The sequence below is a fragment of the Electrophorus electricus genome, chromosome 19 (assembly GCF_041902795.1).
Source record: "Electrophorus electricus isolate QZ-2024a chromosome 19, ASM4190279v1, whole genome shotgun sequence".
Taxonomy (NCBI): domain Eukaryota; kingdom Metazoa; phylum Chordata; class Actinopteri; order Gymnotiformes; family Gymnotidae; genus Electrophorus; species Electrophorus electricus.
This window is the reverse complement of record NC_137515.1, coordinates 12,710,587-12,732,538: the sequence shown is the minus strand read 5'-3', so window position 1 is coordinate 12,732,538 and position 21,952 is coordinate 12,710,587. Positions and strand designations below refer to the sequence as shown.

The following is a 21,952-nucleotide window of genomic DNA, read 5'->3' as shown; positions in this document are numbered from 1 at the left end:
TTCATTCCAGAGACACAACTTAATAGTCAGTAAGAATGTACAAGTTTTGGCCCAAAGTACATGCTATATGTGATACACATGAGAATACAGTACAATAACAGTACAGAAAATACTGTAAGACTGTAGGAGCAAATAAACTATAGTTTATTTGTTTATTTAATAGTTAAACTCTACAAATAAAAGCAAAAATGTATTGAGTGTACCTCAAAGGGCCTTTGTGGTAAAAAAAAATTCATTGTAGCATAAGTAAGGATGTAAAGATTTTTTTGAAAAAATCAGAATCAGATTAGCATATAACATTTTCATAAGATAACACACCATTCTACTAAAGCACTTGGAACTGCCACTGTGTATGAAAACTGCTATACACATAAACTGGTCTTGCCTTGCCTATTCGTCTGAATCTGCTAGGCTACTATTCTATTCTACTATTCTTCACGGTGTATTAGCCACAGTTGGTGTATTAGCTACAGTTGCTAGAATGGGGTAGGTTGCCAAATTATTGCCAGGTTACTGGATTACAGTTAGCGATTGTGAATGACTCTTAATTCCCAATGGGACATTAATTTGTCATGCATGGTTTAAAGGACACAGCATGAAATTTTTAAAGGGTTCTTACCGCTGTCCGATGAGCCCGTGTCTTGTGTCTTCCCGAAGAGAAACTCGTACTTGGCTCTGGCAACACTCTGAGCGTGAGAAGAGCTGCTGATCCAAACAAATGGTTTGGCCTGCTGAACGAGACCACAAAATAAGCACTGAAGTCCTCCAGTGTGAGAGGAAAAAATTAGAAATAATCAGGTGACTGTGCTGACTGACATTCATAAACAAATTTTTACAATAAATGTAAAAAGTTAATAACCATAACTTTACATTAATTGTAATAAGTTTGTTTGAAGTTCTTTGAAGTTGAGTAAGCTACAAATGCCCTTAACGTGAAGTCGGTTCACCATGTTCACCTTCTTCTAACCTCCTCACATCATAATATCAAATATGGCACTCAATCTGCTGTTCAAACCTGGGCTGTGACGTGGACAGCAAGGCAGTTCGGAATGCAAATGTAAACGTGAAACCACGAACTCTGTAAGGAGTTCCCATGGAGTTCCCACAGTTCCAGAAGGTTAAAGTGTTGACTAGAGGGAGAGATGCGTTGCCATGGCAACATGTGGACAAACAGGGAACACAGGCCCCTCTTCATACCTATGTACTCCTGGTCTCAGTCATTCCCCTGCACATTCTTTTTGTTTTGTTTTTTTTTATACTATTAAAAAGCACTTTTGTAGCAGAAGGGCGGTCGACTCAACATGGCCCACACACTCAGTCATTAGTGAAGCTGGAGAACTCCAATGACAGTTTCAGGTTTAAAAGCTTAGGCACAGCAGCACAGGCCATTGTAAACAGCTCATAATGTCTGGCATAGGACTTGCAAATAATTAAACTGCAAACTGTATTATAGATATTTATTTATGCAAACTATTAATAAGTCAATATTAATGATGTCACGTAGGACTGAATTGTTGACTCTTTATAAACATCTAACAAGCATTTACCAAATGAGGGCATCACTGTAAAATCCACTCATTTGTTTGACTGTACTGCACGGGGAAAGCAGGTGTAACGTCACCATTCAAGCCATTTGTGAGACTAATAGTGAAAGTCTGCTGTATACCTTGTTGTTTTATCGGAAAGCTCACTATTTATACAACATGCCCAAAGTCCAGAAGGTTGTTTGTCAGGCCCACCTTCATCACAGCCGTGCAGAAGCCTCTTTTGGGGAGTAGCGCCTTAATTCACTAGACGGCGCAGAATAATTACCAGAGCCATTAAGTAAGATAAGAAGTGCAGTATGGGGATGTGGGCACTGTAGCAGTTCAGGGCATCACGCTATCCCAGTTCTCTCTCCACATTAGGGTAAATGAGATTATGCAAGACTAGGGGCCCCCTTTTCTTACCACAGTACAATCACTTAATCTTACACTCAGTGGCCTATATTCTAGGAGCAGGTTTTTTAGGAGCTGTTCAGGTTACCCTAGACACAAGTTTCATGAACAAGTCCTTGACACAGTAGGGATGTAAACTGATGTAAATAAAACATACTAATTGTAGATTAAGTAACTCTCCAGCACTTTTTAACATAATTCAGACTATAGAAGTTCACAACTTCAGTCACTGTCATCTGAACAATAAATTAGGCTAAGCAACTTGACACTTAACTGTTCTATGAATATTTTGGAAAAATATATATATATATATTAATATGAAAACATTCAAATGAATGACCTTAACACTACCCACACTCTTCATCTCTATAACACACAATACCATTTTCTCTGTTGCCAACAAAAACAAATGAATAAGCATCAAGGAATGCCATCGGCCCTGAGATGTAAGACTAAAACACCTCTGGGCAAACGTGTTTGTCATGAGTTGGCTAAATAAAGGCATCTAGAAGTTTGTGTTAAGGTGAACACTGAAGAAGACATAAAACTCTTAACGAGTGTGAAAGGAAGTTATATGGAGGGCATGAATTTTCACAGAACAAGTACAGTTCGGAGGGAGGTGTGCACTTCCTGGAGAACAGAAATTTCAAACAGAGTACTTCTCCCTGCTATCCCAGTGTAACCCCACCTAGGTTTGTCCCTGCTATGTACAACTTTATCACATTTTTCCTTGCCAGTCAGCTGCCCAATCAGGAACCATGATCAGGAAGTAGTTAATGAATTGTAATTAGACAGGGAAATCCAGTTTTTGTGTGCTTGTGTCCAGCTTGGGGCATCCCGAATGGTTTTATCATCTTTGCTAACTGTATGAGATAAATGAACTGAACCTGGGACAAGACATACTGTAAAAAACAAACAAAAAAAAACAAAACATTTTTATACCAACGAGGAAAGCACGTGGTGTAACATGGTGTAGGAAAAGATCAGACTCGCTCATACAGATTTGTATGAATGAAAATGAAACTCACTGATGGTGTAACAATTTCAGTACAGAATCAAAAATCTAAAGTTAAAACCTGTATTGTACTGTGTTGATACATCACCTGGCCACTTCCAAAAGTTTCTAATACAAGGTTTTATTAGACAGCTCAGGTTTTTGCTTATTGCTCCATTCTTGTTTTACAATAATAATTTTAAATTCAGATTGTATTTTTTGAACTAAACCAATCCAAGCCAATCCATTATTAAAGCTTTGTATAATTCATATTTTTAACACACAACATATCAAATCCTGACTTCACAATAAAAAAAATCATATTGCACCTGAAACTGTGTGCTTTGCATCACAGTAAAGACTTAATTTCAAGATAGAAAAGTTGTTCTATTTTGTTTTAGCAGCCATGTTCATATAGCAAAAGTACTGATATATGAAAACATGAAAAAGGCAGGGGACCTTGACAGACTGGTTTCTAAACTGTTCATATTTAAGGGACTAGACACTTGGGGGATTCAAAGTATGGAGTGGGTCAGAAAATACAGCTGCACAACTGCTCTCTCCATCTTCTCCTGACCAACCGATTTTTCTAACCAATAGTTGTGAATGCACTTAATGCTCCGAACACACTTGAGAAAGGTATCTTGGAATCTATAGGAGGAGTATGAGCAGGCCTACACTCAGACTCACAGTGAGCCTTCCAGAATGTTGGGTTTTAAGCAGCTGTGATCCGGCCATTTTCCAGTCCAGGTCTGGCTGAACTGCCGATTCCTGACGAATTTCACTGGATCAGGAAGCTAAGAAAACCCTCAAGTGTTCCACCCACAAAGGCCACTTCCCAAACTCAGCAAAACTAATGTCTGTATCACAGTGTATCTTACACAAAATTAATATGATCGGGTACAGTCTTGTCCAGTCTGTAAAAACCTGCACAATTCATTAGAACATCGTTAAAATTTTGCCTTTTGGGACCCCTAAGTGTTTAGGACGGCCCAGCATGTCAGCCTATGTTCTGCTGTCTTAACACAGTAATTAACTTCTAACACTAATGGCCCCAGCACTTATTTCTTTGCATATTTACAAGATACACTATAACCCACGTTTTACTAGTTCTATGGCATGTTACAACATTAGGCAGGAATTTAAAGCCATTATTGCCAGAATTATTTAACTTTTAATAGCTTATGCAATGTCACACTGTGTTTACACATCAGACCTGGGTGCAGGAATGAAATATTGAAACATGTTGTCATAAACAGGATGCATAAGCTTAGTAAAGCTAGTTTTTAAATTCAGCTGATTAGCCTGGTCATATCTTACCCATGCAGAAGCCCACATAATATTAACACAATATCCTCTAGTTATGTCATATATTATATTGCTATTGTAGGATGTCTGGGGAGACAGGATGTTAACCCTGAGGGGCAAGAAAATTTGAGCAGTGATAATAAAATGAGTTAATGAGGTGAACTTTTAGGGCACTCATGTAGGGCACACCAAGGGGGAAGCAGCCCTAAGGAGCCCGGTCTGGGAATTAGAGAAGATATATAGAGATCCATACACCACCAGGACTCAAGGGTGGGGGTGGGGTTCCAACTGAAATAAGACAGCAAGCTAGCTCTTTAACTAAATGTCACACATCAACCCAGTGGCCATCAACCTCTCTGTTTTTCTCTTTTAAACTGACCTACTAAATACAGCAACAAAAATACTAAGGAATTAGCTAGATAACAAATTTCCAGGTCTTACAGAAAATCGTACTATGACACAGCCTTTCCAAATACAGCTGGATGCACAAGCTGCATATCAAATTAGCAGGAAAATATTCGGATGCACAGCCTACACTATTTCCTAATAACACAAACTGAGACTTGGTGTTCTGGCATGGGGAAAGAGAGGGAGCATTTATTGCAAATGTTTTTTCCTTAGATTTCACTTGGCATGTTAAACATCCCCTGGACAAAAATTGTGCTTGTCCATTAGCCAGCAAAAAGAGAGTGCATCCCTGTTCTCACAGCGTAAAAAGACATTTGCGCTTGCATTCAAACTTAGAACACAGGGGATGATGGGAATACTTGCGATATATGTGAAGAAACAATTATATATGTGTAATTAATTCATACCTTCATCAAGTCAATTCTACTACCTAGACCTTTGTCAAATCAAGTCTAGGCAGTAGAATTAATCATTTTTTTTATATCACTGCTCAGCTAAATAAACCACTAGATTAACAAAACTGCCGAGACTGGACTGCACCCATTACAGCATTAAATATAATGTTTGAGCCATTTTTGTAAAATTGCTGATGTCACACAAATAACTTTTTTGTAACAACCAAAACTGACCATTTGGAATGTTGCTTTCAGATAATGGTAATGACTACGACTGATTGTAGAGTCTCAGATTAAAGGCATTAAAGCACCTAACGAAAATCACACATTGAGGGAACTATTTCTATTTTCCACACATATTTTTCAATTTGTTTTTCTCTCTCTGTTTCATCCCATAGAGGGCTCACTGGTGAAGCCTGCAACCACATCTTTCCAAACCACTGAACATGAAGTAGCATGCAGAGCCCAGTGTGCTTCACAAGCAGTAATCAATAATTCATGCACCAACCACATGACCATACAGATGCACGTCGCATGCAGCTCTCACTGTGTCGCAGCACTTAAAAATTCCCACACATATGCAGCAGACAGCAATGAGAACTTTGTGCCAGTTTCATGGCGCATACAAATGGAATATGTAATTAGTAAAAGGCAAAGTTCCCAAAAAAGTTCAAGGTTTGCAGACTAGACTTTTTTCCACTGGTGCTCCAGACCTTTCAAGGCAGCATGCAAATACAAGATAATAAAACCTTAATAAATGGCTGAGGTCCCTACATGTCACTATAGAGGGTTAGGGTTAGGATTTACATGTCACTATATACTCTAAGCCTAACCCTAACCCTAACCCTATGTCAATAATGCATACATACAGGCATATGACTGAAAACATCCAAGATACATCTGGCCAGTCACATTTGAACTTTATCAGTTCTGAGTTTATATGACACAGTAAATAGGTAAATAAGATGCAATTACTGTTCACAGACTGTTTTTTGCTTTTGTTTGCTTGTTTTCCAAAAATTCTACTTAATCGAGCACTAATGGCTGTGACCCTGGAACTGAGACCTACGCCCAAAAGAGTGCAGTCCTGGGATTAGCTAGGATGCAGGACCCTCAAGCTCCCAGGCCTCTGGTAGAGAACCTGAGCATGAAGGAAAAAGACTTACTGAAAGAGAGCAAGTGGGGGGAGATAGATAGATATATATATATATATATATATATATATATATATATATATATATATATATATATATATATATATATAAGAAGCTTCTAGGTGTTTATATTTATATACATGTAAAATATATACATGCACATACACATAGTCAGTGCTGCATAGTCAATGCTGCATGTAGGTACAGCCTATTTAGCAGACAGAAAAAAAACAGATATCCACAGAGGATGTGAAATTTTTCAGTTCAACTAAATCTCCCTCACACTTCTCATCCTTTAATAAAGGTCAAACAATTCTTTAAGGAAAGAGTCCAACAGTCTGATACTTCTCAGAACTAAATCCAAAGACTATATTTATTGTCTATGAAAGTCTATATTTATTGTAATTGGTAGGGGTAAAAGGAAAGGAAAAGATACTGATATGGAAACATTTGCTGAGAGAACACACGTTGAGGGCTCTAACTCACTGAACCTGTGCCAAGGATTTCACACACACACACACACACACACACACACACACACACACACACACACACACACACACACACACACACGCAGAGAGAGCCCTATGTTTCCTTATTCCGAAGAAAGAGGACAGAAACAGAGTGCAGTAGGACCATGGGAACAGTATCCTACACAAAGAAACCGGACCAATTTTTGGGTAACGATCAGGACACTGAGCGCAACCGCTGATGAGGCAATACGATATTTTCCCAGCAGAAGTAACGTCAAACGCCTACTTTTAAACCCAACATAAGTTGGTAAGAGAAGACAAGACGAAATGTTGGTAGTCGAGAAAAAACCCACACATCTTATCTCTTTATGACTTGATTCACGAGTCCGCACCTCTACCAAGAGAAACCGTAGCTTGCTAGGTTAGGATAGCCTAGCGATTGACTGGATTTTTAGACATTTAAACATAGAGAAAAAATAACTTAAAATTGGGCTAACCTATCTAGCTCGCAGGATTTTGCAAGTGTGTGAAAGAATTACTTATGCCTCACACACCCTTCTATTAGTTTACCAATAGACGTTAGCTTGTCACTATAATAAAAGGCTGGCAAAGCCAAACCATGTACTGGCAAACGACTGTCTGGCTAAGCAGTTACCATGAACCTGAACGAAGCAGCCTTTAACATTACGATAACGTTACGGTTCCATTAACCTAGGTATAGTAGTAATTCATTTATTACAATCGTAGGTTAGCTATGTTAACAGCAGTTGTTAGCTAAAGCCTCTCACCCCATCTCTCTCTTCCATATCCAAAGTGTCCTGTTTTCATATGATTTGTGGTTCTGGCTCTGGGAATGAGTCTTCGCTTTGAATACTCCAGCTTGCTTGCTAAGTATGTTAGCTAGCTAGCTATCTGAATAAGCAACACACAAAGGAAATCAATTGAATAAACAGATAGAAAATTCCTAGCTAGCAAAACGACGTTCAAAGTCCCATTGAATAATTCCATAGTCTGTCCTATCATACCGACACGGCTGTCTACTTAGCTAGTTGGCGAGTAGCTGCAAGAAACGGGCATCTAATCTGTTTCCTTGAACTGAAGGCGTGACAGTCCTGTATAAGAAATATGAGAGAAGTGAAAACACGCTTAAGTATCACAGTTGTATTTGCCCAGGCAAATAATACTCACCAATAATGACTAAGCTCTTCTAATAAACATCGTTGCATATTGGTCTCAACAGGAGCTCGTCTGACACGCTTTAACCTGAGCCCTATCACTTGCGTTTTGCTCTCCATATGCCTTCATCCCTCTGTCTGAGTGATACTTGGTATGTTCCTGGGAGCGCGTAGTTTTGAAAAAATGTCATGAGCGCCGCGGGAGAAAAGTTTATCAAAGAAAAGGTCTGTCACTAAAATATTGAGTAAGAATGTGGGAAAGAGGCTGATTAATATCGCCTGGGATGGTGGCCTGTCATGTCGCTAACACGTTTCCGATTTTCGAACTTTGATAATCACACAAACCTACAAGGTTCAATTTTTAAGATAGAGCTAGTGGTACAAATTCTTCAAATGCAGACTGAATACCCGTCTATTTGTGGATTATTTAAATGACCATTGACCCTGCTACTATGTTGACTAACTAAAACTCTAGTACTTATTGTAGGGTCTTGTTTATTACACTGATGTTGACAGCTCTTTTGTTGACTAACTCTAGTACTTAGTGTTGATTGCACTGATTGTTGTCTGAGAGCTTATGTATTTTGCACTTCTTGGCATCAGCACTGATCCCTGAATTTCAACCGTATTCTAGTTCATTGGTATCGTGGACTCTAACCTACTGTACTGGCTAGGATATATTGTATGAGTAAGTGACAGCACTTTTGTAAGTCCCTCTGGATAAGAGCGTTGCTAAATGCTCTAAATGTAAACGTAAATGTACTCTTATAAAATTCGAGTCCTATCAACTAGGTAAACACTTTAGTCATTTCTTCTTTCAGAAGGTGCTCAGTCTAAATAGCTGTAAAAATCTAAAGTGTATGTAGTGAATGTATTGTGACATCGTGTATGGTCTGAAGTCAGACTTCAGATCATAGCTGCCTTACCTACAGGGAGACTCATAATCCTGCTACCTTTGGCGTTTCAATTCTAAAATTATTTCCTTGAAATATGAACCACTGATTTCACATAATTTGGTTAGAACAAAAACAACTTTTACATAGCTATTAATAGCTATGAATATTAATATTTGTTCCCTACAGTAGAGAATGGGATTGTTGATGGTGCGTTAAAATTAAGAATGCAACAGTAGGGGGTGATCCAGCCCCAGAGTTTCACTAAACATCAGGCCCCCTCTATCCTTTACACAGACCAATTTATTTTATTTAAATTCAATAAAATTGTACATGCGGGGCAAAAGCCATGCTATCTGTATACTGAGATTTCAGTGTAAGAAAATATATGATTTGTCACCTTCAATTATGGCTAATGTGCAATACTGCACTTATTAAACATTTTTATTATTAAACCTACTAAAACATGCTTTGAACTTGCACATTACTTTTCACAGCAGACATGATTATTTCATTAATGTGACAAGTGGAAAATTAACAATTAAAAATCCTTTTCTAAATTAATAATACCATTAACAAACAAGTAAAATGGAAGCATAAACCCAACATGAAAAATATTATCAAGACAACTTTAAATTTCAAGTCAAATGGGGGGGAGAAAATGGCAAGAGCAAAGTAGGAAGATGAAAATTCTTCCTGGTCCATTTAAGGGCAGGAATGACAGAGATTAATCTTGAATACCCATCTGTAATCAGTCCATCTGGGTGGGTAGCCCCCAAACATTAGCCACACTTGGGTGGTCAAATCCCACAGACGCGTTCCTTTCTGGAAGCTTCCCAAACCCTCATTTATGATCATAAGCAATATCAAATTTCTCAACATTTAAACTTTTGAATACATCTTATTGAGAACCTGAGTATTTCAAATTCATAGTTATTTTCTGAAAATGTATTATTTATAAAGATCAATATTATAAAGATTATTATTTTGTGTTTTAACTAATTAATCACAAATATGATACCAGCTACAAAAACACAGTCAGTGTTAATCATAGTTGAACACATTTTGGACTCAGCACTAAAATAAAATGTAGGCAGAACAATTTCGTAATAATATGTATAGTCCCCATTGCCAAGATAAACGGTGGTCTTACCTTTTCACATGCTGTAGGCACAAGTACAGTTAAGGGGACATCGGTGCCTTCAGTGGGCTTAGAGGCTTCAGCCACTGCAAACTGATTTGTTGCACTCCCTGCTGGAGCCCTACTGTCCATCTCAGGCAAGACTTCACCTTTAGCAGAGCACTCCATGGCAGGTGTTGCCCTGGAAGATGAACTCCAACCAAGAGCAGGTTTATAAGCATCCCCATAGAGCTTTGAGGACCTTTCTATGACAGCTGACATGAAGGTCGTCCGCTCCAGTGGCTTGCTTGCGACCATCTGTGCTCCAACCAGAGTGATGGCTACGTCCGTCTGCTTGGCACTGTGCACCCAGCTGGTGTGTGACTGACACTGTGCAGTGGATAGTGGTGGTGGTTCTGAGGCTGCAGGAACTTCACTGGGCTTTGGGCTCAGTTTAGGCTTCTCCACTGGAGTTCTGTTGTCAGAAGCAGATCCTGATGCTGGGTAAAGGCAGCTCATTCTGGGAAGTGAAGGTTCGGGGTGGATCGATGTGGACGAGCTCTCCCCTGAAGGTGATGGAACTGCAGCATTCATGATTTTAGCAGCGTCCTGACGCAATATCCAAATGGAGGGCTGCGATTCCTCACCAGAGTTGTCTGTCTCAGGCTCTGTTTTATTGTGGTCTGGGACCAAACACTCCTGAGAATGGTTATCTGTTGCAGCTACAGACACATTTCCTGTTGGAGAGTGAGAGCATAATGTTGTAGTAGTACCTTCTATAATGCCCTCTTTGTTAGCTGTCCTGATATCTATCCTCGGCACATCTGATGAAGAGTTTTCTTCTGTAAAGTCTCCTTGAGCAGCAGTGGAATCCTTCTTTACTGTATCAAATAGCAATAAGGAAGCTTCCTCTGATATACACTTAATCACAGTAGTATCGTCCACATTCAGTAAATCACCTATTGATGAGGTGTCTTCTGAGGTGTCCTTCTGGCCAACTATACCTTCTCTCTCCCTGACTGCTTCCTTGTAAAGGCTCCCTGGACTGGGTGGAGGGTGTGGGGTACAGGATCCTTCCTCCGTAACAGTGCAAAGAGAGGCTGATGTCAGAGGCTGGTGCTGAGTGGCCCTGGAGGGTGACTGCAATTGGATGAAGAGGAAGGAAGTCTTGACTTGATGATGATCTCCCATTTCTTGTGTGGGAGGGCAGCCACTTCTCACTGAAGTCTGGGGCAACACAGCAGCTGGGAATGCAGGTTCCCCAGCCTAATCCAGGTCACCACAGACCTAAAGATGCAAAGACACACTATCAGCACAAAGCGGACATTATTGCTGGAAACCTTGACATTATCATCCGAAAGCCTCCTTTATCTCCAGAGCAAGACTCAGTGAAACAGCACCTTTGCATTTTCAGCACTAAGTAAATTTCAGTGCCTTGGAAAGAACAAGTCATCAGAGTAGGTATTTTACATAACAGCAGCTATACAATTGGATTAGCAAATTGCTAATGAACAATGGAGAAACATAGTCCTACATTATACAAAAGTACATTTTGTTAAATAAAATATGTATTTTTCTTTTTGACTAAATAACTATTGAAACTGTTTAGTAGTCACAAGCTGCTGATTCACACACTATGACACACTACAGCAGACATTAGCTAGAGCTAACAGATTTAACAGATAACAGGTCAAAAAAGCTTAGCTCAGTATTCATTATCATCCCTGTGTTACTTTGCCATTATAAAATGTAATCCTCTTTCCTAGTCATGCAAAACTATAGTGTCATGGATTCGTTCAATTTCAACTGGTACATCATGTGGTAGGGTACCGCTGAGGCCACTGTTTGTGAAACCTTTTCACTGTTGTCCACTGTTTCACAATTACAAAAGCACCTGCCATATATGAAATCAAGTGAGGAAAAGCTAGTTTCAGTTTCAGTGGTGTATAAACCATGTTACTACATTATAAAGTACCTGTATAATTACACATACAGAAATGAATGGACTGTGTTATATTATGGTCTCAAGTATTCTACACTTGCAGTGAAGTCAGAATGTATATGCAAGTGTGAAAGCCAGTGGTTTGCACAGTTTGCTCTAAAATATGCAGCGTCAGTGGAAAATCATTGTTTGCAAAAATCACTAATCACTGCAGTAAGCTAAAAGGTGCCTGTGTTGCTTGCTGCAGAAGAAAGCTGACAGTTCTGATGACAGCCTGAAAAGGACTCCCTGGGGACATGTGAAAACAAAATGAAAATGGCTCAAAATTAGTAACAATATTCCAAAGAGGTTTATTACTGCATTATTATCCTTTATATGTTTTTTGTTATATGAGTCATATCTGCTCTTCAGTACATCACCATATATTGCATGATAAAATAGTATCAGTGACAGCTACTATTTTTAGCTGAGCTGTAGTGGCTAGGCTTCAGTGAGCCCACAACTCAACTTAAAGCTATGGAGGGGAGCCTAGGGAGGCAACTTGCTTAATACCATATGAAACTAGGTTAGCATTCTATATCACCCATATTGTATGGAAGGGGAGAGAGGGAGTAAATACATAACACTAAAAGGGTAGAATCTATCATAATTGTGGTTGGACATTGCAACAGTCCAGACAGAGAAACATGATGGTGAGCATAAGGTCAGGATAGTAAATAAATGTTGTGGTAGTAAAGAAAGTATACTGATGCTGACACACAAAGAATAAAAATTGACTATCTAAAAACAAAATTATTAAATGATGACTGGACAGAAAGCATTCTGGAAATCATTAGCATTTTCAACATTATGATTGTGAAGGACCCTGCTGAAAGTACTGAACCGTATACATTTTGTCCATCTGAAAAAAAAACAAGGAGATTATAGCTGCTTCCCAATCATTTCTCTCCTAACTACTGAGGCAGAATCATGTCATGAAGCCCATAGATGTCAATTTAAGCAGCCTGGTACACATGGTGAACAGAAGTTTGTTTACAAGGCATGTGCGAGGATTCCAAATGTCAGCTTGCATGGGGCACCCATTATTGAATCCAAACACAGAGGAAATTATGTTATTTGACATGCTCCAAGGGAGCCCTCACTTTTCAGGCAGCTTTGGCCTCAGACTGTCTCTTCACCACAGAGGCCAGTGAAAAGCATGTTCCCGATGAATCCATTTGCAATGGAAGCATTATTTTGGCAGACTAGCAGTAAGGTCTGGACAACTATGAGTCAAGAAGGGAAGACAGCTCGGCTAGCAGTTCAGAGCCCACCACACCTTCAACACTGATCAAAGCCTTCACTCTTATAGAAAGGGATTTGTCTAATTTTACCCAAATATGAAGTTTATTAAGTTTTAAAATTCCTTATGGGCAGGTCATTTTTCATGCAACTAAGTCCTCATTATCCTGACATCCAGAAAATATTATATATTATCCAAGATAAGACCCCAGTATGATGGCCCCAAGTGATGAAGTGCTTAGTGAGTACCCCAGACAGCAGAGGACAGGAAAGAGGAGGAGCAGGAACCATCATGGGAGGATAAACACCTGCATGGTATATACCACCGAAAAATAGTGGAAGTGGCTAATATGAAAAAATCCTGCCAATGACCCTGAAAAAGGCTGCATTGAAAGACAGCACAGAGGCACTAATCATGGCAGAACAGGGACAATCTCTGAATACAAGATTAATCTACCACACCAGGCAGGATCCCAGATGCAGGCTGTCCAGAAATGCCCCTGAGACAATCCAGCGCATAAGAGCGAGATGCTAGCAGACAGAACATACATGGATTGCCATAACCAACTGGCTGGCATAGTATACAGAAACATCTGTGCCGAGTACGAGCTGGAAGTTCCGAGGTCAAAGTGGGATACAACCCCGAAGGTGATGAAGAATGACCATGCTAAGATCCTGTGGGACTTACAGATACAGACAGACAAAATGGTAATGGATAACCAACCAGACATAGGAGTGATGGATAAACAGCAGAAATGGGCTGTAGTGATGTAGTAATCCCAAGTGATAGCAATATCAGGAGCAAAGAGCATGAAAAGCTCAAGAAATACCAAGGGCTGAGAGAAGAGCTGAAAAAGATGTGGAAGGTAAACGCAATAGTGGTTCCAGTAGTAATCGGCTGTGATCCCCAAACTCCATCAGATCCCAGGAACAACATTCGAGATCTACATCCAGAGGAGTAGAGGACCCAAGCTTGAAGGAAAAAGACTACCCAGAGGAGGGCAAGTGGGGACTTTGACATATACAGTGGTAGCTCAATGGTTAAGGTATTTGTCTAGCAATCAGAAGGTTACCAGTTTAAGCCCCGCCACCACCAGGTGCTGATGGGCCCTTGATCAAGGGGATCATCAATTAACCCTCATTTGCTGAAGTTCTATTCAGTCATAATTATAAGTCACTTTGGATAAAAGTGCATAGGTATGCTGCATTTAAATACTGTAGATGTGCTGCATGTAAATGTATTAACATAGCGACTAAAATAACTAGCACAAAAGGATCAATTATAATCACCCATTCCTCTTTATGTATTACTGCATGAGTTGTCTAATGTATTTCTTGCAAGAAATGTAATCAGCTTTACATTGGCAAAAACAAAAGAAGTAATGCTTTTTGTCGAAATATCTTTGAACCATTAGAATCAAGGATTTCTTATTTCCAGTGGCAAAGCATTTTAATGCTAATAGACATTGCATTATTGACATATCTGTTTGTATTGCCAGTTGTTACTATGGCAGCAATAAAGTTAGGAAACACAACAAAAAACAACTGATCTACACGCTTTGAACTTTAGAATCTCATGGAATGAATAGTATGTTTAAATATCTAGCTACTTTTTATAATGTAAACTCATTTCACCTCGTAGAACCTCAGAAATACTTCCACAGTAAATGAAGGACATCCTTCTGAAAGAACCTGTCCTCCAGAATTTTAATGTACTTTACTACACTTTTGAACATCAAAATTGCGTGTGTTACACTGCGCAGTTGAACAAACTTACCTTGAATCTCCATCATATATAGATATATGAGCCAGTGAGTGCTTAGACAAGTCGAGCAGATGACAATCTGAACTCACCCACATTGCTACGATGCTGCTGGAAGCCTGCTGATAAAGACAAGGGCTTGTTGGGGCAAAGAGTGGGCACCAAAGCAATCATTTACCAAGGGATAAAAAGAGGGAGTGGGAAGGGTTTTCCGAATCCTGCTCACACTGTTATTGTGGCCTAGCCAAAACTGTGAGGAACTTCTGTACCAGACAAAACTCTCCTTATTGAGAACAAATCAGCCAACACTGATAAATATATGCATCGAGTTGACTCATTTGAATCCTTACATTTTGGAAATTGGAAGACCACCAGCACCATATATTCATGCATTTTAGTAAACACAACATGAATTTTATTAAACTTCATTCTGCCTCTCATTAAACTTCTATGAAGCTTCGATTTGTTATCTGACCTGAACCTATACATTAAAGAAATGTTTTGGTCTTATAGTTATACTGAGACAAAGGTTCACTGAGGTAAATGTTTATTGTATTGTATTGTATAAAATGTACGATAAATAAATGGTACACTGCACTGCTAACACAAATCAGCTGGAAAAGACACTTAAAAACTTAAAACTGTTAAAACATGCCCTTGCTCTGTAACTTTCCTGTTCTGTAACATTTTCTGTAATATTCTGAAAATTGCAGCTACAGTTTTGACTGTCATGATGCTATATTATTCCCTTAAGGTTGTTTTACAAACTCCCAAATCTTAAAACAAAATGTAAATCTTACTATGCTTCTGTGGTCCACGATGAAATCCAGACATTTTCCTGTTGATTCCCGTGTATTAGGCGATGGGTTTTTAATTTTCATTTCTACCTGAAAAGCAAGACAATGGAGCAGTAGAGGTACATACTCTGATGGAATGGCAAATCCAGCACACATCCAGCACATATCCAGCACAGATATTAACGGTTTTCATGCCTTGATTCTTGCAAAGCGAATGCCGATACCGGCTGTCAGTCTGTTTCCTGTCCATTTACCCATTCATTCACACGTGTTTACCGTTCACTCCTACCAGTAAAAAAACACTTCAGTAAGCAGCGTGCAGGAGGAATACCCACCCACAGCTCCGCGGTCGAATGACCGTGAGCTTGGCAGCGAAAGCCGTCGAAGTTGTCACAGAATGCACAAGTGGTGTAGCAACTGTATTTACACTACAGTACTTCACAGAGTGTACCACACGTAAGCAATGAAACAATGTTATAAATAATAACACTATATCACAGTCAGAATTGTTTAGTTTGAGTTTGGATAGTATCTATGTTTTGTAGTTTACCGTCTTTCTTGTTGTCCTTTAACTTTCGTTCCATCAAAGCAGCTGGAGAAAAGCCTGGCATATGAGTGCAGGAAATGGGAAGTGGAAGAAGCGTGACTGTTCACCTCTAGGGTTACTACAACAGCCTTATAGCCTATAGCCATGTAAAGTCTTTTTTCATTCTCCTTATATGTGGTGGATTACATGGGCTATCCTTCATTGCAGGTCACTGCTGTACAGCCAGCATTTGTTTACTCCATTGAAAAAATAAGTTTATTTGTATTAACATTTCCAGAGTACTGTTCATTATGGAGTTAAGTCTGTTTTCAATTATAGCCTTTTCTCATTTCACTCCCTTTAAACCCAGAAGTATGCACTCGTGTCAGTTTAGGACAATGAGTGGATTGTTCTCAGAGGAAATGATCTTAAGGACCTTACGTAGTGCTGTTGCACTAGTCCAGAAGGGTGATTCTGCATTTAAAACAGTCCGGAGGTACCTTGTACACTGAATGGCCTGTCCTGTTTCTGTCCAAGGGGATAAAATGTAACTTTTCCTTTGAAAACAAACCCCACAAAACTTGTGAAGGGATTCAAAAAAGTTGCTTATTAAAGATGAATGGCCATGTTATTTGACTGTTTATTTATCTGTAGGTTTTTATCACTGATTAATCAGATCTTAGTAATTACAAGGGAGCCTGTCTGAATACACATTTTATTTTATGCTACTTACAATCTTGATCATCTAGATTAATTGTAAACTCTCTTTGTAATGTATCCCTTTTAATGAATGATTGCTCATAATTCTGTTTTCATACACGGATTACTCTAGTATAATATTTACCATATGAACAATATTACATAGTTTCAATGTTTATGCAGATTCTTTTACAGATTACTGATTCTTTTCCTTTCAGAAATCAACATTCCCCTAAAGAAATTATTCAATCAACTAGCACATGTTTTTCTCTATTCATGACAATTCTTTCTGACCATAGAGTCTATAAGCCTTTCAAAAATAGAAAATGAGGACATTCTACTTTTGAAATCAATGTTCCATGGATTTGAGGGCAATGCTAATTTGAGATTGAAAAAAGAAATCTGGGTCATAGTCAAGTGATTTGAGTGACACCACTAGAAGTGCAAGTATGTCACAGAATTAAGGGTTGTACACCACAGTTGCTAGTTGTGAAAAACTACGACACACTCTGCTTGCCCCTCGTACTTGAAGAGACCAACACCATGCTCCACAGCTGATTGTGACACAGTCAAATACAAAGACCAGAGTTTCCCTCTTCACAAAAGGCCATGCCTCTCCAGTTTACACTGGCAAGGGTCAGTGTCAGGGCCTTATTAATGGATACAAAAGTAACTACATTTCTTCATTGCATAGTAAAGGTAAGAATGTTTTGTTCAGTCTCTGTTTGTTAATCATCTCCATTCAACTTGATAAAATAATACTTTAATGTATTAAGTTCTATCATGAAGTTGATACCTGAGTAATTAACTGCTAGTTAACACTATCCTTCAAACAAGAGGTCAAACTAGTGTCTAAAATAAGAGTAGACATGATCAGATTAGATGATGATTTTCTGCATCAAAGCAACTTTGTGTACTATGGCAAATTGAGAGAAAGTACTCAGTGAATAGCATGGGATGATGAATGGAAGGTGATACACAGGCAGGGAATTAAAGCAATCACTTAAATCCCTCTGAAATCCAAGGGGTGGGGACTGGGGCCAGATATTGACCCCAGCCCTGGGGTCATCCTAATTACAGCACAGTGTGTTAGTGGCAGGATTCCAGTCAAAACAGAGTGGTCTGAAAGGGGCATTGTTCAGTGCCTATGAAACACACACATGCAGACTGTGTCTCATTCCAGAATCCTGTGTACATTTTTATATTTTGTAATTTAAGCCAGGGATGCTGCACTTAAATATAAAGTAGTGACCAGCCCATTACTTGCCATGGTAAATGAATATTCTTAAAGTCCACTAGCAAAGAACATTCAATATATTTTACATTAATGCAAAAAGGCTTGGGCACATAAATTGTTCATTCATTCTGGCAATTCAGGACTGACAAAGATTCCATATGACCAAGTCACATGAATGAATAGACAATATTGACATTCATCTTGTTTTACTTCCTTTTTCGGTTTACAGTCCTGTGTTTGTTTCTGGGAAAAGATAATGTTTGCTCTAAGAAGACTGTCCACTAGAAAGTGATAACTGTTATTATTATGATTTCTCATGAGAGAGGTATCTTTAGAGAGTTTTAGACTTATTAGGCATTAGGTTTTTATAAGAAATTATTCTGTTTACTTAATATACAATGTTAGTAAGTCCTTTGTTCTACTTTACATATCTTTTGAGCTCAAATGTCTTCAAATAAATCTCCAGTATTTGAAAACAAAAAAAAAGGGTCCTCCACATCTGTATCTCCCAGCAATTCAAAACTTTTTTTTGCCAAGCTGCCAAAAGGACCACCTTTGGAGATAATAGATGCCTTCTATGTGGATAAACATTTACTGTCATTCTATGTCAGGGTCTATGAGAAATAGCAATTCCCTGAGGTACCCAGGTACCCAAGGGCATGGACAGAAGACACACAGGCTAGACCACGTGTGCCGGGCAAAGACAACAGAGGGCCCATTTACTCCATCACTGAAAGCAAGGAAAAGTATGACATAGAGGAAAGGCAGTTCCTTTCTTCCACCCTCCATCCTGGGACAGCTGAATTATGTCAGTGGACCTGACCTTCCTCTCAGGCAGTAGGCCTGACCTTTGTATTAATGTGCCCTATTGCTCTGATGTCAGAACACACTTGACATGGCCTCTCACTCAATTCTAAACACTCTACTGGGAAAGCCAAGATTAAAGAGATACAGAGACTAGGCTACTGAGACTATAACAGAGCCTATAACAGCTGCTAGATTCAGGTTAGAAATCTAAAAAGTTGAAGAAAACAGGCACAAGGTGACAGGACAAAGTGCATTTTTAGAGAAAAGCAGCAAACTGGGAAAAAAAATGGTTTTGGAAAATTCACATGCATGCAGAAGTTAGAAACATAAATGCATACATTTTGATAAATGTTGATTTTTTAAAAAGGCCTTTTTAGTCAGCCAGGAGGTGAGGTTTTGAAACCAGATTACAATTACTTGCACCTACACCTTTCAGAATGATACTCTGCTTTGCACCCAAAATAAACTTGCTATGTTTATGGGCCACCTTGTTTAGATTTAAACTAATAACACTACTGGCAATCCAGTTTACATGTGAAGTAAAAGATTTGGTCTATTTAAAGTACATGCTATTTAAATTAGGCGTCAAATACTATTTTTTTCTTGTTTAATGAGGCACGATATTTATATAATATATAAAGGCTTTCTGTAAAGAGCACCCACTGTCAGAGAGCACATGGAGCTATATTCTGGCCAGTATGTCAACAGAATCTTTGGGTCTGAATAACGAGCCCTTGCTGTTTGCCCTCCCTCAAACAGCATCTGCACTAGAGATAACCCAGGATGCCAAAATCACTGCTCATCTGGGCCAAGTGCAGGAATGTCCTGGCTGTGTCTGTCCATCTCCCATCACTGTTGACATAAAATACTCAGCAGTGCACAAACCATCTTGGGTCACTTACTAATTACATCCCTGGTACCATATCCACGACTGAGTGAAGCTTCAAGAAGATACCATCATGTAAGCCCATAAACAGAGAAATTATAGACTTCCTTTCCTGCATGGAACAGGAAATCTTTATTGCCTTTGAGCTAATGCCCAGTACTATTCCCAACACTGTGATTTGTATACAAACAGCAAATTAACATGGAAGTCTGTGAATTCCTTCCTTCTGAGCAGATGCTGCAACCTTTGTCGTGCACACATCTGTAGGGTTGACCGAAAGGCAAATTTAAAAAAGCAAAATTTAACAGAAAATAAACATCACCATAGGGTTATAAGAAAGTAGACAGTATTTTGTATGGTACATCCTCTGAAATTTCAGTCACTGGAAATTCAATATTGATTTATCCAAACCATAGTTGAGCAGTTTTCTCAAGGGAAATGAAAAAGCCTGATATAAATAGAATGAAGCATTACAATTAGGGGCTGATTTTCCAGCCACAGCCGAAGCGCTGACTTCATGTCATTGTTGAAGGAGTCTCTCCAATCCAAATCTCTTTCAGCGTTTATCTAGTGTCATGCAGTGCTCTGAACCACTGAGGACTATGAGCAACTACACTTCCCAGAATGCACAGGAAACCTATCACCATGTCATTATTTCACCATCTCTGGAATACTAATCAGACTCACATGTGGTTCATTAGTCAATCCTATAAAGACTCTCTATATCGCTCATTTAGTCTGACATATTAGTACTGTGTACCAAGCCTTGTACTGATCTCTTGTGCATGATTCGCTGTCTGTTTCCTGGTTTTGTTTTGGTTTTTTCCCTCTAGGTGCTTACTCAATTTATGCCCTGCTGGGTTTGACCCTGCTAGCTATGTTTTTGACTACAGCTCAGATATTCCCTGTTGATCACAATTTAATTGGTTCACTGTTTGTTACCCTATTGTTGAACAAGAATATTTATTCTCTATTAAAACCTCAAAAATCCAGTCTGCAAGCATGTGTCTGTTCATGGAGTAGCGTTACATCTGGATTTATTTATGCCTCAAAAAGCAGGCCTCAAAGTCAAGATAATCCAAGTGAATAAGAAGAGTCATTTACAACAGCAAGTGTGTATCATTTCATACTCCTTGGTGAGAGAGAGAGAGAGAGAGAGAGAGAGAGAGAGAGAGAGAGAGCGCCTGACATGGCTTTAATAACTGCCTCTACAAACACAACAAAAGAGAGAAAGATGGAGTAATTAAGGGATTAAGTTATATGTTTAAAATATAAAACACTGTGGTTGAAGACTGAGTCATCAAGCACCTCTAGTCATAGTCCTCAGAGTGTAAACAAGAGCGTAAAGGAATACAAATGCAGTACAAGATGTTCCGGAAAACCCAGAACCAGTCTCACTTCAGCCGAATACCAATGACTTCTAAACGCATCTCAAAAGAAGGCGCTTTACGATAAACAACTAAATAGAGAATAAAAATGAAAGTGCAGTGGTTTCCTTTTTATTTTATTTTTACTTTCTTTTCTATTTCATTTAAATTACTTGCTACTACATATGTGTTGGTGTGAGCTAGTGGTAGTCATATCTTACTTAGCCACGTAGCCAATAAATTCAGTTTCTGGGTTATTTATTTATTTTAACTGGAATACTAGTTTGTCTATACAAAAGCAATCCCAATCAGATATTTATGAATGCCATGTAAAATAATACAGTACTAGATTATTACAAATAGAAACAGAGATATCATTTTTAGCTGAGTAATCTCTATGGACAATTATTTCCCACAACGTTGGCGATATTTTCTTCCTTGTCTGTTTGATACAAGCGCCACCTACTGCACAGTTGGAGCCAAGACTACAGGAACATTTTGCCTATGCCTGTCATTACTGATCCTATATACATACATACATACTATATGCTACACACACACACAACACTCTGAAGCTAGAGGCAGAGGGCAGCTGTACATGCTGTACGTGTGTGTGTGTGTGAAGCGCACTGAAGTTGCTTGCTTGACATACAAACACTTTTCGTTATCTTTCATGATTCTGATAACCAAAATTGTGCACACAGTGGAACACGTTACACCCACACAGCCTGTTTGTGTTAGCTTATCGGAGGCCTGTACCACTGCTACCATTGAGGACGAAAGCTTAACAC

At 39.0% G+C, this 21,952-nt stretch overlaps 2 protein-coding genes across 10 annotated transcripts in view; one reads left to right on the top strand and one right to left on the bottom strand.

The window, feature by feature from the left end:
• The window catches only part of psd3l (pleckstrin and Sec7 domain containing 3, like), a 92,922-nt gene extending 77,089 nt beyond the window's left edge, over nucleotides 1-15,833 (bottom strand). For 2 of the 9 annotated variants that reach the window (XM_081702658.1, XM_081702661.1), the window contains exons 1-4: nucleotides 15,643-15,659; nucleotides 14,858-14,964; nucleotides 9,891-11,144; nucleotides 620-731 (exon numbers count right to left, since the gene is read on the bottom strand). In XM_081702658.1, coding sequence (XP_081558784.1) covers nucleotides 620-731; nucleotides 9,891-11,048 — 1,270 coding nt within the window. In that variant the 5' untranslated portion in view covers nucleotides 11,049-11,144; nucleotides 14,858-14,964; nucleotides 15,643-15,659. Of the gene's footprint in view, nucleotides 1-619; nucleotides 732-7,457; nucleotides 7,748-9,890; nucleotides 11,145-14,857; nucleotides 14,965-15,642 lie in introns of those variants that run through there. The other 7 variants (XM_035535368.2, XM_081702662.1, XM_081702660.1 and 4 more) reach the window with 6 other exon arrangements.
• The window catches only part of sh2d4a (SH2 domain containing 4A), a 36,627-nt gene that overhangs the window by 6,723 nt on the left and 7,952 nt on the right, over nucleotides 1-21,952 (top strand). The window lies entirely within an intron of this gene.